We start from the raw sequence: 16,773 nt of genomic DNA, 5'->3' as shown, positions 1-16,773 counted from the left end.
CCTTTAATAAGATCAAAAAAATAATATTTAACCTCATTGTTGGCTGTCGTGCATCTGCAAGCTTCTGTGCAACCCAACTCCACACCACTTCATTGTATATTTTCTGCATCTGACTTATCATCCCTGTTTCCCTGAGTGCCTGCGCTCATCTGTGTTGAGGTTTTGTTGCTCCTCTTGCCACCCCTGGCTTTTCATGTATACGCATGGAAAAGCGTTCAGGTTCCTGAACAGAAGAGTGCCACAAATATTAATGACTGCAGATGGAAATTTCAGTTTTCCTTTGAGTCATCTGGTCCTGCCTAAAAAGCTTCAGTGCACGTTACGACAGCTTTTCTTAAAAACACTCTTGCTGCCAAATATGCAGTACCTTATACACTCGTCAGACACTCACTTGTTATTATATAGTGCAGTAAAGAGGCGACAGTAAAGTAGGGAGAAATAGAAAGAGTGGCAAAAGACATGTAGCAAAGAGCCTTCGGTCGGAGTCTAATCTCAGGTTACTCGATTTTGCCTTTCGGCATTTGGTCATAAGTGGCCACTTTATTATGTATACCTGCTTGAGAGTTTGTGTAAAGCAGATATGTAATCATGCAATCACATAGAAGTTACTCCAGTACCTTGATGAATCTATGCAACAAAGAATTGAGGCAGTACCAGCCAGTTGTATCTAATAAAGTGTCTGTTAGTGTATAGATGAATATCCTTACATCATTACTGGTTACAAGTAGGCTTACAAAAAGCTTCTTTAGTTTAGTTTCAGCTGCACAGTCCTCTTGGTTGTTCTTCTTCTTCTTATTTCAGCTGCCCCCTTTAGGGGTTGCCACAACAGGTCATCTGCCTCCATCTCATCCTATTCCTAGCATCCTCCTCTGTCACACCAACTCTCTGCATTTCTTCCTTCACTACATGAATGAATCTTCTCCATGGTCTTCTTCATCTCCTCCGTACTGGCAGGTGCCAACACCAAAAAACAAAGCAGGACAGTCAGCTGATATGAAAGGCAAAGCTTGTAGCTGATGCTTGGAGTTTAACTTAAAACCAGAATATTCAGTTAATTAGTTTAACGACTCTGTTATATTAGAATGTTCCAGGTCTCTGTGGTATCTAGATATCTACATATGCCTTTATATTTTGTTTTTGCCTTTAGTTTCACATCCAAGTAAGGAACTGTTTCAGACCTACATGTACTTATCTTTTGTTTTTGTTTTTTTAAAGCATTTAAGCATTAAGTCGTGCCAGAAACAGTAAAAATTAGAACAGGCACCAGGTGTGAATCTGTTTTGTCTCTTGTCTCATATTTGTTGTAAATGATGAGCACATTTCGATAATAGTGGACATAATATTCTTTTCTACCACACTCTCCTCACACGTCAGCAGGACATGCAGCCAGCTTGCAAGGACATTCAGGATTCAGGTACACACACACACACACACACACACACACACACACACACACACACACACACACACACACACAGTAATTAAAAAAGAAATACCATATACAGTTTCTTTTCCCTTTGACATTTTCTTCTTTTTAATGTTCGGCTTTTGCTCTCCATTCATGTTGTCATCTTTTGTATTTATACATTTTTTGTGTGTGTGTGTGTGTGTGTGCATACAGGCGCGCGCGCGTGTGTGCTTGTGTGGACTGTGGGAATTTGATGTGGTTGAGGAAAAGAGCTCCTTGTAATTTATTCCAAAGCAGGAAGAAAAATGCAGCCTTGAGCTCCTGACACGACCACGCACACTCTGTCACACACAAGGATACACTCTCCCACAGTGGCTTGCTTATACACAAGGCAAAAAAAGGAAAGAGAAGGAATGTCATGGTCCTGGGTCGTGCGACCCAGTGTTTTGTGTTTTAGCCTATTTTGATGTTTATTCTTTGTTTAGGGTCACTAAGGCAGTCCAGCCATTTGTACATATTACCCGTGTATTAAGTCTCCCTTGCCCTTCGTGTGTTTATGTCTGCGTGTCTTATATTGTCAAGTCCATGCTGTCGGTTATGTCATCTCCCCTGTACTACGTCTCCCCGGTTCATGTGTCTTGTCTAATCTCCATGTTTCCTGTTTTACTTTGAAAGTCTGTATTCACGGTCAGTGTATTCAGTTTCACTCCTTCTGTCCTGTCGTTAAGTTCATGTGTGTCAGCTGTGTTCCCATGTGTGGCCACTTCCCCTGATCATCCCTCATGTGTATTTAGTCTCTGTGTTTCATACAGTCTGTCTCGCGTCGTCTGTGTTACCACCTCCTGTGTTCTGTACCTCCAGCCATAGTCTTTCCTTAGTTTTGTCCAGTTTAGGTTTTCTGTTGAGTACTACACGTATGCTGCCCTCATTCTGTTTTTGTTCTTTTCATCAGCCATAATAAAAGGCTCGTTTTGGTTGGAATCCACTCCTGCATCCTCGTTTGTGTTCGCACCTGGGTCCACCACACACCTTTCCGCACGGTCTGCCTCCGCAGACCTTGACAAGGAAAAAGAAAGGATAGGCAGAGTCTAACAAGCACAGCTGGAGGGAGTAGAGATGAAGGACTAAGCAGGGAGAAGCTGTACAGCACCTGTGTGCATGTGTGCGCTCCAGCTGAATTTGTGGATCAATCTGCTGCTGATTGCTCGACACCTTTGTGAGGGAGGTGGAAAATATTAGGGAGTTCCTGCTCTTTTTCTTGTGTGTGTTTTCAATTAAAAATTCTTTTTTTGAGACACATATTTTGCACTCCATTTAGGCAATCTCATTTCTGCGGTCTGCTACAGATTCAGTGGGACAGCAAGCCACTGTAATTGTGTCCATGTCCTCTTTTGATTGTGACTGTGAGAAGCCAAAATGAAAAGGTAGACTAATGATGATGCTGAACAAACAGCTTTAGAAAAGAGCCTTTCTTAACAGTGTATGTGTCTGAAAAATCAATCAGTGCCTCCCACCAGACACCCTCAGAATCAGATGGTTTTCTTTGTACAACTGTAACTGTGAAAGGTTTCTTTAAAAATATATATTTTTTCTTTTTTTCCCTTCTTACATTTTCATACCAGGCCAATCTTCTAACTGGGATTCTTTCTCTGTCAAAATCATTTTGTAATATAGTCATATTGATGAAACACTTTTATATCCTGAAGATTTTTTTCAACATCCTTGCAATTCCAGTGTATTGCACACCGTGCATCTCTAAGGGTTCCCTTTCATATGCTGTCGCTAGTTTTTGTCCTACATGGTTACATGAACCATGAAATCTAACACAAATTGCACTTTTTAAGCATTTTTTACACATGTATAGATTGGTGAAGATGACCTCCTGTAGTTCAAACAGAGCACCAGAATTGCAAAGAAAGTTTGTTTTTGAACGTAACGTGGTTGTTGGTGCCAAACAAGCTGGTCTGAGTATTTCTGATCTACTTGGATTTTCCCCACACAACCTCTGTAGAGTTTACAGAGAATGGTTCAAAAGAGAAAATATCCAGTGAGCAGCAGTTTTCTGAGTTAAAGGCCTCAGGAAAATGGTCTTAGCTGATAGGAGGACAGCAGTATCTCAAACAACCACTTGTTAAATCCAAGGTATGCAGAAGAGCACCTCTGAATGCACAGAATGTCAAAACTAGAACTAAAAACTGAGGCTAAAATTTTTACAGGGTCATCAGGGTCACCCTCTCCTCCTCCTCCTCTCCCTTAGCTTCCCTGCTTAGCCTCTTATGTCCTTGTCTAGTCTTGTGTTTTTTGTATTACTTTTCCCTGGAACACTCTCTCACAGTCTGTTCTCTAAAACCTAGGGTTGGCTGGAAGACTGTTTACTTAGACTAGCAGGGCGAAGGACACTGTCTCAGCTGAACTCTGGACACGCACACATACATATACACTGATATGCGCACACTCATCCACCTTCCCTTTCCAAACGCCTTCGATGCTTATTCCCTTCCGATGCTGACGGTGGATCAAGGAGACCAGCGCACAGGCTGCAGGCCCGGATGTACTGTCTAAATCTGCTGTCCCTCACCCTTTACCCTCCCCTGTTGCTTGTCATGTGTTTCTTTGGTGTATTAAGAGTTTTTTCATGTGCTATGTGCAGAGGTTTTTTTTTTTCTGTTCTCAAACTGATCTCCTTGTTGGAGCTCAGTCTGGGGGGAGTTATTTGTTTCTCCTTATCTTTCCTCATGTGGTGCATTTTCCATTGTTATACCTCTCTGACCTGTCTTCCCCATGTGATGTTTTGTGTAATGTATGTATGGTCGGAGGGTAAGATGGCGCCGCCATTGCGTGCAATAGGTCGGCAGCCTTATGAAATGAAATTTCCCCTTGTGGGACTAATAAAGGTATATCAAATCAAATCAAAATTCAACTATATAAGACTGAAAAACTGATTAATCTCAATCTCTTCAGCAATATTCAGACACTAGGGTCAGAATTTGGTGTAAATAACATAAAAGCCTAGATTTATGCTCCCTTGATGGCGGTGATGTAATGCTGTGGGGGTTTTCTTTGCACTTTGGAGCCCTTAGTATCAACTGAGCATCATTTAAGTGCCACAGTCTGTCTAAGTATCGTTGCTATCATATCTACGCTACAGTGAACTTTTTGATGACTTCTTCCAGGAGGATGAAAGACCAAGTCACAAAGCTTAAATCATCTTAAGCCAGTTTCTTGGACATGACAATGGCCTCCACAGTAACCAATCTCAATTCGGAAGAGCATCTTTGGGATGTCACGGATATCATGGATGTGCAGCCGACAAATGTACAGTCATCATGTCAATGTTTCCAACACTTTTTTAGAAGAATGAAGTTCCTGAAGGGGTCCAACACAGTACCGTAGTAGTGTGTACAAGTTCAAGTGAATACTAATGAAAAGTGTCCAGATTGCTGCAGCTTTGTTATTAAAACTGTCATCATATTCCATCATACTGATGCTCAAAGATTGTTACTCAAAAAAATAATGTGCTTAACAAAAACAGGATTCTGGGTTTTTGGCAGTTGGAGTGTGTAAAATGGATTTGGTTGCAGCTAAAATGAATTTGGCTCTAAAAATTTCATGCGTCCATCTCTTGTAGATATGAGGGCTCAAATGTGCTTTGAAATGATAAATTAAAAAGCACACCTTAGGTACTTTGATTGCCTGTAACTTGTATAATTCCACAGAATGAGTGCAAAAGTCATACTAAGGATAACTCTGAGGGTATCTGAATTGGATTATCTTTGGGTTTTGTTAACCTAATAGAGAATGTATATATCAGTGTTGCAGCAAATAAAATCCCCTGTTGTCCCACAAAGAATTTTCCCCATAGACCACAATCATAAACCGGACAGCTCTGATGTTGTTACCTCTGTCTGCAAACAAGGCCTTACCACTGTTTTTGTAATGACATGTGTCATGGTCTGGCTCCAAGGCCACAACAAAAGTAGAAGGGACACATCAGTGGGCGGTGAATTTGAACAGTTATTATGATGAAGCAAACAAGAAGAGAATTTTAAATCTGCAATATGTTTATCAGATAAGTCAGTCATATAAATGTGGGTGTATGAGGATGGTGAGGTGGAGGATGTTGTGGAGCACGAGCTGAACAATACCAACACAGGTGTATGCAGACATTGATGAGGATGAGCTAGGATGAAAGCAAGAGAAAAAAACTAAGCTGGAATGGCATTTTCCCTTCTGATTCCACAGACTACATGTGACATTGCCTAACATTATCCTGTTATATTCAGGGGCATCTAGGAAAACAGAGATATTAGCTACATTTCATCACAAACTCTATGCTTTAAGTACTGTGCAAAAAGTCTGTGACCACCTTTGTTCTTCAACAGAGTCCGAAATCCCTTAGGTATTTCTTTAAGTAAAATAAAGTGTTGGTGTGTCTGTTTTCCTCCCTTCATGTCAGGTTTTCAGGTATCTTATGTTCATGTCTCATAGTTTTGTTTTTCCCAGTTTAGGTTATAGTTTTCGCCCCGGTTCACTGTGCCTTTTTTCGTATTCTTGTTCTTGTTTCTTGTTCAGCCAAATAAATGGCTCGCCTAGTTTTAGTCTCTTCCATATCAGCTTTTGGGTCGGCACCACAAACACACCAGCCCGCCTTTTTGTGACAAATGGTTCTTTTCGGCACTCATAATTCTATCAATTTTAACAAGACCTCCAACCCCACTGGGTGAAATGCAGCCCCAAACAGTGGCAGAGCCTTCACAATGTTTTACAGATGACTGTAGACATTAAATGCTGTATGTCTCTCTTGACCTCCTCCATACATACTGATAACAAGTTGATTCATCACTCCATGATCCCTGTTACCACTGATTTTTAGTCCATTTCTTGTGTAGTTAAGCAACCACCTTTCCACTGAGACCATTTCTGATGAGGTTTTGATGCCATAGATGGATCAGCTGAAGCGCCAGATGCATCTCTCTCAGGTCTGTCATATTTCTTAATGACATGAATGTTCGTCTGCTGTAGATAGTTTTATAGGCCTGCAACTACTTCTTTAGTCCTCCACTTGTCCAGCTCCTTCACATTTTTAAGGACCCACTTGCACAACTGAGATATACTGAGACAAACTGCTGAGATATAAGTTTTCAAGTTTTCAACCAGTAGATCTTTGGGAATCACGTTAGATAATCACTTTCTTGGTGCAAAAATCCTGTTTTATGCCTGTCAAACTGTACGCTATCTTTGGCATTTTTCACAGATTCAGCTAAAAACTGGGAACATGTGTTTGTGACAGGCTGCTAGTAGCAAAGTGCTTAAAATTTATTTTTTTTGCTAAGTTGTCTGTTATGTGTAGACACAACACTGGTTCATACCTTGAATCAAGTGTCCTTTTCTATGCTTGAATGATTCATAGGTCAGTGTGAAGTGGCTTAACAAACACAAAACATTCCTCTGAAAATAGCCAGGTGCAAGGACTGGACTGAAAATGAATGAAAACACTGTCAATGTCCCCCCAAAATTATTTGAAATACCCACGGAAAACCTGAAGAACTTGAACAGACCACTTCAAAATACAAGAATGTCTGGCTCTTGGAAAAAATATAAAGAAATGAGAGGTGAAAATACTTAAATACACAATACTGTATAGGTACAACTTACTTCAAACATACAAACACAGACATTTTATTAAAAAAATGTGTTAAGGAAGCAAACTTCTGATCCTTTTTTGCAAATAAGACTTAAATGGCACATAATTATATACTTGAGTATATACAATCATATACTCATTTCTCATGTTTTTATTTTTTCCATATAACACGTCCCTAGATTCGCACATTTAGAAAAATATTCAGCAAAAACAATAAACATCAAAAATATTTAGCTGGAGTCACATAAATAAAATGTAACCTTAAATAAATAAATGCAAATTTTTCCTAGTGAAGTAGTGAGTATTTTTTTTACACTGTATTGTTTTTACTTTTATTTACAGGGTTGCACTACTGCAAGATTGCCTGTTTTTTTTAATTTATTTATTTTTTATTTGCTTAAATGTAAAACTTGTCATTAACTGTGCTTCTTATTCACACTGAAGCTGGAAAAAAAAACTTGGATTCTAACATTGTCATAATAATAAACTACAAACAATGCAAAGCTACATTTTCCTGTTTCACTGCAACATTTGTTAAAAGGTTATATTTATGAATCTCCAATCACTCTGCACATGCTTTTTTGCATTTCTGAACATGTACAATCTATCTGTGTGTCATCTTACTTGAAAAACAGATCTCAATCTCAGTGACACAACCTGTTTAAAGAATTCAGATTATCTGCTGCTAATACTAATAATCTGATTGTGTGTTGTACAATCAGATTATTGTACACTGTCGAGAAACAGCGTTATTTTGTATTCACTCCATAAATATTGCAGGGCTCTGTCTTTATCTTTGTCCTAGCTGTCTGTGGCCAAGGACAGCAAAGCAGCAGATGGCTACAACCTAACACAAGCCTTTTGTTGAGCACAGACTGTTCTGCAAAGACAAAAAGAAAGCAAGACAAACAGCGAGAGAACAAGATAATGCAACTGGGGAGGTGTTTATTGAAATAGCAGCTCTTTGTATGTTTCACCTGAGGATGCAAGTTCAGCTCTGCAGTCTCAGGGATCTTTCATCCGGCAAACAGCAACTCTGCAGAGACTTTGCGTTTACAGCACAGAGTTGTGCTTCAAAGCCCTGTTTAGTATGTGCAGTGGGGTATATTTGTGCATTTGCCATCCCAGTAAAATGGTGTGGGACCTAGAAAGGAAGAGCTGCTTTCTTTTCTTAATTTGATGAAACAAAAGTTGAAAGGATAAAACAGAATGTGGATAGATGTGCAATTTATGGTCTCTGAATTTACAGAAATGCCCTTAATTTCTGTACTTGTTACATGAGAGACTGATGACAGTCTCTTATGTCCATTAAATAAGGTTTGCTGGAACTAAAAGACATGCCTGACATCAATCTTCTTTTTATTGGGAACTATTCCTCTAAGATCTGCCCTCTGATTCCCTGCTACCTTTTGACTTGTGTTAATTAGACAGTCATCCGATATCATCATAGCTGAGGGGGGTGCGATAATAGGCGCTTTAATGATGTCCGCAGGCAGATGGGAAGTGAAAAACAAACACGCAAAAAGCTCACTTGGGTAATATTTTATTTACTCATTAATCTTCAAAACTATTTTTCATAATAAATTTCCACTTTATGTTCATCAAAGAACCGTAACAATAAAAATAAAAGTAAATACTGTAGAAAAATTGTACATATAGAAAATAAACATGGTTAATGAACACCTAGATGTAGAATAATCCCACTTGTTGAGACGCCTCCTATGTTTTCAGATGGCAACACAACAGAGATAGAGGTAAAGGAAAGCAACAGACATGGAGGAGAGGGAGACGTAGTAAACGAGAGGGAAACACGAAAGAGGCAGGTCAAAAAGGCCAGTTAAGGATGGCGAGAATAAGGGGAGATGTTAAGTTAATTTTGACATTTATACTTTGAAATCTCACACACAGTCTGTTTCATGTCCTTCCTTGCCCTGGTCTGTTTTGCATGCATCCGACTGGTTAGTTACATTGCTTGGAAGAACTGTAGGGGCTTGTTCATGTCATGGCACTGTTTGTATCTTGTGGGGCTACACTTATTGAGCTGCAGAGGGCTCAGACACTGCAAAAAGTCCATAAACAGATAATTCGCCATTGCCCATGGGAAACCCATCCGTCTGTCCCGTATTGGGACATGTCACGAGTATTGATTCATCTGTCAACCAACAGCAATGAATACATGAGGACGCAAAGAGAAAGAGAGAAAAGGGAGAGCCAATGAAATCAAAGCAACTCAAGTTGTCGTATAGCCAATGGCATCAAGAACTGGACTTTTCTATCTATTAGCAACACATGGTAACATTTACTTTGTTATGTTTTTCTTTTCCTCAGCTGGTTTTTGCTATAAAAGGTGGTTGGTTAGCGTAGGTATAGTGGGCGTGACCTGTAAGACATCAGGCTAGGAAACAGGATGTGGCCTGTCGTGGGGCGCACGTGTCCGACGGCAACCCACAACATCCCCCTCCTCCTTTCCCACCTGCAGACAAACCTACCACCTTTGGACTTAGTGGGACACGCCACCACTCCACAGCACAGCTCGGGCATGCAGCACACTCGAGATGGTCACGCTTTGCCGATGAAGATTTGATCTGAGAGTCGATTTGGCGACTGAAATCATTGTTGTATCCCACAGACTGAAAAACCATTTGAAGTGCGTACTCAGAAATACTTCAAGCCGAGGTGGTGAGTTTATGATGGTGGTGCGTCACGATGTAACCTCTGGAGTTTCAACGCGGTATAAATCACACGGAGTAAGATAATTCACGTGCAATAAGATCCCCCCCCTCCCTTCCCCAGAGTCTATACTGCCCAAATGTTCCTCATATTCATCATTATCGTTGCCATAACAGTTATCATTATGAGCGTTGTCTTTTTCACCAATGTCTTCTTGTATAGTCTTCAGTGTCAGTTATGAAGATATGCTGCGCTTTTAGCATTGCAGGTAAGTGTATGTCTGCATGTGTAGATCCTTTTTAATTTTACCATGTGTGTGTTTGTATGTAGTCTATGTACGTATGTGTGTGTGTGCAAGACACCACAGTGCAAGACTGGTGCCTGTAGGTAGCATCTGAAGTCTCCTGTCCAGGAAAACATCTTTCAGTTTTTCACTGATTACACTGTTTTGTGATTTTCAGGGTGCCATAAAACAGCAGCGCTGCAGCGTAACAACCACAGCCCATCCGTTATATTAATGGTGCACCAGCCCTGCCGCTGCCTATCCACTCGCAACTCACTGTCTCTCTTTGGCTACACCCTGAATTCCTGCCGTGCTGTCTGGGGGTAGACTTGGACCATTGGTGTGCTTGTTTCCTCAGCATCCTCATTGCTTCTTCTAGCCCCATCTGCTAACAGGGAGAAAGGCCAAGAAGCTTGGAAGAGAGACACTTGGTGCTTGTCTTGGTGCTTTTACATCTTTGTTCTGGTGCTCTGCCTCTCACGCAAACACTCTGTCTGCCATGTGCTTCACTTAAAGTCTTCCTTGACCTCTCTTAGTCCAACTGAAGAGGTCCAACTGTGGCAGGGGAGTCTCTTTTTTTTTTCTTATCAGGCTGACCCAAAATGGTTCTTAACTGGGAGTTGAACTGGTGCTTTCTAAATCATTTGGAATGGTGTTAATGTTCATAAAAGAAGCCTCTCACAGAGGCTCTGCTCATTGGTAAATACTGTACAGTAAGGGCTCATGCCCTCAGGCCAGTCTGTGTGTGTATGTTTGTGCTTGAGTGTGTGTGTGCCTGGGCTCGTTTGTGTGCATGTTTGTGCTTGCCAGCATGTGTGCAGGTGTGATTATTGGGGAGTAAACATTAAGATCAGCATGTCTATGTCATGTGTGTTTGTGTGTATTTTTTTCTTTTTGAGAATATATCTATTTATGTACATATACCGTTATATATATAAAGGTGTATGCGTATATGTCTGTGTTTAAGAAGTCATCCGCCTCAGACATAGTACTCCTTGTCTTTGTTCTTCTTGTTTTTAGAGATCTTGGCGATGCCCAGCGGCTTGTCCTTAGCGCTGCCATTGGGCTGTGTGGCTGAGTTGCTGATGTAGTTGCGGCTCTCGTCCACGTGGTAGGAGCCTTCGTCGCGGTTGCGATACTTGTACATGGCGTAGAGAAGGATGAGGATGCAGAGGGCAGCAGCTGCTACAATGCCCACCACCATGCCCGTAGTGCTGCTGCTCTCCCGCACCACCTCAGACGGACCCGGGAACATCTTCACCTCTGGCAGGGGAGGGCGGGCTGTGAGGGGAGAGAGGAGGAAATTGATGTTATATGATGGTTTAGTTTATACATTATTAATTTGGATTGCCTGCGATGATGGTGGGAGGAGAACTGGAAGACACAATGCATCATGGTGATGAATTATTTGACAAGCGTTTTGCATAATGCTACACGCTGGTAAGGGAAAGCTACAGCTTAGAGCCAAAGCTGTTTACATATCATCACATAATGCGTAATTAGATTACAGTACACATCGCTTAGAGGAGGATCCAGAGCACAGGTGCACGTTATATCAGGTTTTATTACATACTTCTGACACTTTACAACAGCCAGAGAGAGCTGCAGTACGGTGAGACTTCACACCATATTAAATGATTTATAAGGAAGAATTTAAATATCAAATTTTATGGCTGTCCAGAGATAAGGGGATGGAAAAGAAAAAGGTGAAGGAGGGAGGAGGTAAATAAAATGGGATATATAAAAATGAAATTTTAATGACAAAGAGCAGGATACAGATGGGAAGATAGGAAGAGATGGAGAGTGTTAGGTAATGCCCGAGGGTGGAAACCTGAGCGCAAATAAAAAATTAACTGGAGAGCATAAAAATGGGTAGCAGTGCGAGTGGAGGATGTAAAACAGGTAGGAAGCATTGTTTTTTTCTCTCCAAGGGCCACATACTGAGCATGTATATTGATAACTAATCTCTTTTTTTAACTTATTGGATGTTGGCGGCCAGACTTAGAGGGCCCGGGGGATGTATTTTGCCCATGAGTGACATAAAAGCTGCGTAAAGGCAGTTTCACATGTATATTAGTTAATGTTTCTCACCTGAACTGGGGTCACATGGGTCAATGTCTTCATCATCGCTTGGGCACTCAGCTGATGCCACCAGCAGGTCGTCTGTCGACTGAGAAGAGAAGATGGAGAAAAATTGGCAAACGTGTCACACACACACACACACACACACACACACACACACACACACACACACACACACACACACACACACACACACACACACACACACACATTCATATACATACAAACTCATGATCGTCATCATTTCTAAGACAGAAACCATCAGTTCCCCACACCCCTTCTGTTTATTTCCTGTATGTGTGAGCACACAGCACCAATCTTTCGCCCACCCGTTTTCAGTTGACCATAAACACTTCTGCCTGTTACAGCCCCCAGCAATAGCAGGCGGCCAAAACCTGAGTGCCAAGGAGAGAAGAAGAAAGAAGAAGGAGAAGAGAAACACTGAATCCCTTTAAAACCACAAGGAGACTGCTTAGTTATTATCTAGTACTGTCTCAACCCTCCCCATCCTTTGTTCTCTTCTGGCCTTTCTATCTGCATTCTGCCATCTCCATCTGATACTGGCAAATGCTCATACGTGAGGCTGAGGACAAAAATAAAACCAGCCTTCATTAGATATCTGGTAAGCGTTTGATAGTTTATTTAAATCTCTTTTATTCAAAACCTCTCCACGAGCACCATGTTGATTTTCTACTTATAGCCCACCTCTAACCTACACCAATCCACTAATACACTCAACGACCGATCCTTTTCCATGCTTTGCTCCCTCTCAATGGAAAAGGCGCCCTTTTTCCTCTCAGTCCCTGCTCCTCTTGTTGCCATGGCAACTCTAAGTTCAGGCTGTTAGAAATGATGGGGAATAAAAAAAGAGGAAAAAAAAGGGAGTGTGCACCCTCAGCGGGGACCTGTGCGTTGATTTGCAGTTCCAGCCAGAGTGCGAGGAGAAAGGAGAGAAAAGAGGGAGGGAGTTAAAGATAGATGGATGGATAAAAGGAATTTCAGGTGGAGGCTATTGGGGAGAAAGAAAGAGAAAAGAAGACAGGAGAGGAGGAGGAGCACTTCAAAGTGCTGCGGTCTTTACTTAACACGGTGCTAATGTGCTCCGCATATTCATGAACTACTGTTAAACATCGCCCGCCTTGACGCTTCGGCATGAGAGATATTAAATGTGTGAGCGTGTGTGTGCATGCGTGTGTGTGCTTTAACCACACTGGGTGCTCAGTGCCAGCATTAAATTAAAATTGGATTGTGATGCATTGCAGTGGATGTTAGTAACCCACGGAATAAAAGAGAGGCGAGAGAGCAGCGGAGCTAAAAAAGAGAGAAGAGCAACAGAGGTGGAAACTAAAGTGGAGGAGAAATCTAAACCAAATCAAAGCGCTGAGATGTCTAAGTTAGGACAAGAATAGCAAACGGAAACTCATTAAACTGCCATTAAACCTCGCAGTCTCTTCTTCCTGTAGGAGCACAGTTGGTGTGAGTAGCGGAGATGTGAAACCTCTGAAAAAGCCTGCACTGGCCTTACAAGTCTGCTGTAGTCCAGTTTGGCCTAAAAGTTACATTCGGTTACTGATGCTTGACTCGTACTCTTTCCTCAGCTGCCTTTCCAATCAGTTCTGCCCACTGGACTGTCAAATGCTGCTAGGGCGAGCTTAGCCTCTGGAATTCAGCCAGTCAATAAACCCTCTGTGCCTTTGCCAAGAAATAGCACATGAACCAATCAGGCCGCAGGAAACACACCACCCCTGACACCTGTCGGCGATCAATTTTGAGCCACGGTGCTTGATGATTGATTCAAAGACACCTATGTGCCCTCCGCAGACACCTGATTTGAATCCTGACTTCAGCTAAAACAAAAGCCGAGGAGCACATTTTTACAATGTCCCTCCTCTGATCTGTGACATCACCTTGTCAGCTGACCACCCCATCCAAAGGGAGGGTGTCAATTGGAGTATTGATCCACTTATCGCAAGGGAGGCAGTGAACACAAGAGAAAAATGGGGACATGCCAAACACAACTTAAATCGCATTGATTACCCACAGAAGTTCAGAGAAAATCTGCCAAAGCAAGTGTATGCCCGAGGATCCTCCGCCCCTCTGCCTCACCCTCCTTCTTTGTTCCCATCTTTTCACGGTCTATCAATAGAGCATGCTGACATAATAATGGACACAGATGAACACTGATAGGGAGGAAAAAATAGATACAGGTGGACAAAGCGAGCGTGACAAGAAGAATATCTGCATGCTTAAAGAGTAAAATCTCTACCTGAGCCGCCGAACAGTGCCAACGACCATCCATGCCTCCCTGACTGCCTAGTTCACACATAGTAGCTGCACTCAGTCCTCACACTCTCTTGCAGAAGATTCAACAGATTGTCTGCTACTTTCACAACTGGAAATCACACACACATGTACTCACACAAACTCTATGACAGCCAAACATGCTCCATTGGTCTAGTTCTATTTAAACACATCTACACAGACACGCGAGCATACACCAGATCAGGCTGAAGTTGGCAGGCTGATGAAGAGATCCTGACGAGAGAGGAGAGGAGCTAGCTCCACTACTGCAGATGGTGAGATAGACTCATACACCGCCTGCATTAACAGCCTATCACTGGAGCTCAACCACAGACAGGGAGGGAGGGGGAGGGAGAAGAGGAGGGGGGGGGGGGGTGACGAGTAAATATGGAAAGATATGAAGGGAGAGAAAGAGCAAAGGGAAAGCGAAAATAACCGAGGGAAGAGGGAGAAAGTATCACCAGAAGATCGATAACAAGTAGAAGAAAGGCAAGATGGAGACGAAGATGTGAAAGATGTATAGATAGCGATGCAGGCAGAGAGAAAAAAAAAACAGACGGAGAAAGAGGAGAGGAGAGGAGCGAGCGAGGCATGAGACGTGGAAGTGCCTGGGTCAGCTGATTCCTGTAGCCAATTGGGCAGAGCTCCGAGCCTCGAGTTTCTTCCATCAGTCTTCCCATCAAACACAGGTACACACAAACACATGAATGCGCGCAAACACACATCCACCGACAGACAGGGAACATCAAAACCAAACTCGAGCTCTGTGACTCAGCGCAGCCTCTAGCATAAACACTCACACAAACTCTCCCTCTCTTCTCCTCGCTGGTGCTCAGCTGTCATGCATTATTAATCCCTTCCACTTTTCAACACGCAAAAAAACCCCACGAAAAAAGCCTCGACACAGTGTGGACGTCAGGAGGAAGCACATAACATATTCTTACTGCACAAAGCACTGACGGCAGGAGCAAACCCATGGGGTAACTTAGGCAGATCCACTGAGAGACACACGCAAACTTGAGGCGTGTGCGAGAAACCGGCAAAGTGCCCGGACCCATTGCACCTTTGTAAGACATCTCTCACTGCCCCTCCTCTGATGCAACGTGCTGCAATACAACTTATTGTTCCCGATCCACCTGAGTGTATGCGCGCGCGCGTGTGTGGATTCAATGTTTTATGTGTGTCTTGATTAAGGCCAGATTGGTTGCCAGGCAACACTAGGCAGCCTCAATAGGGAAGCTGTAGATTCTTCTTAAACAAGACAAACACACATACTCACAAAAATAGAGTTTGGGGGGCAACTGGAGTGATTTGACTTGCACAGACGAGCAAACGCCCGTGCTGCGGTATATCGAGCATATAGTGGGTCTGACCCACTTCTCATGCTGACTGCACTGCATAGCTCCACATCCCAGATTCAGCATTCACATCAGTAAATCACAGGCGCAGGAACAGTTCGCTTAAATCGCATACACATTGAGAAATTGAGCAGTGAAGAGTGTGAAAAGAAAGGCCCTGTGACAGCACTGTCACTCTGCAGCACTATCCCTCCAGCTCTCATATCCATTATTGATGCCTGAGGCTTAGCTCACAGCTCTCTGCGTTCTATTATTTATGTCTGAAACAGCTGGCGGTTTATACACAGAGGAGCTAGTCTCTGTGGGAGACTGGCTGGGAGAGAAAGAAAGCAAGCAGCGGGTAGTGGGGCTCACTATCTCCATGGCAACTTGTATCACTTAGAAAAAAAAAATAAATCTTTTTTTTCAGTGCTGCTGGCGCACAGTTTTATAACACAGGAGAACTGCAGCACACAGACGCCCACTAAGAGCCTGATAACATCTCTGTAGTGATCTGAACAATAGAGGCGTCTGCGGTGTACCTGCTCACAATGTATCCTCTGACATTAGCATCGACTCTTCAGCTGCTGCCGCTATAAAAATGCCACAATAACAATTTTGTGTTTCTATTGTACCATTTGCATCAGTTTACATATTATGGGAAAGCTATTACATCCTCCACTGGCACAAACAATTCTCCTGCAGTAATTTAGAAGGGAGGGACCACTTAGCGGTAAATTTGCCATCTAGTCTATTTCTGTGATTGTGCTGGAGCAAAAAGTGAGCCTTCTGTCCATTAAAGACAAAAAAACAGTGCTGCAGGGCAAATAAAAACCTATTAATCACCCAATATAATTAGGAAAAGTGCCTATGGTATTTCCTGGAGCAAAATCTATGTTTTTTTTAAAGATATTGGACTTTTTAGTTTTGTGGCATTATTTCCTCTATTTGCGGATATATAACTCTAAATAAATCTTGTATATATCCCATGAGCCGCAATCATAGACCCCATACAAAGATGAATTTGCAGTTTACAACATAAATTTGA

The 16,773-nt window shown here is 42.3% G+C and overlaps 1 protein-coding gene across 10 annotated transcripts in view; it reads right to left on the bottom strand.

Annotated features, from left to right (window-relative positions):
• Nucleotides 1-8,579: 8,579 nt before the first annotated feature.
• The window catches only part of nrxn1a (neurexin 1a), a 67,809-nt gene continuing 59,615 nt past the window's right edge, over nucleotides 8,580-16,773 (bottom strand). For all 10 annotated transcript variants that reach the window (XM_085284921.1, XM_085284911.1, XM_085284916.1 and 7 more), the window contains 2 exons: nucleotides 12,097-12,175; nucleotides 8,580-11,286 (listed from right to left, as the gene is read on the bottom strand). In XM_085284921.1, the coding sequence (XP_085141047.1) occupies nucleotides 10,985-11,286; nucleotides 12,097-12,175 (381 nt within the window). In that variant the 3' untranslated portion in view covers nucleotides 8,580-10,984. The remainder of the gene's footprint in view (nucleotides 11,287-12,096; nucleotides 12,176-16,773) is intronic.

The sequence above is a fragment of the Mchenga conophoros genome, linkage group LG8, assembly GCF_057382185.1.
Source record: "Mchenga conophoros isolate Kocher_MC1m ecotype Shallow Benthic linkage group LG8, M_conophoros_male_GT1.1, whole genome shotgun sequence".
Classification (NCBI taxonomy): domain Eukaryota; kingdom Metazoa; phylum Chordata; class Actinopteri; order Cichliformes; family Cichlidae; genus Mchenga; species Mchenga conophoros.
Note: the sequence above shows the minus strand (reverse complement) of the source record. Positions and strands in the feature narration are given on the sequence as shown.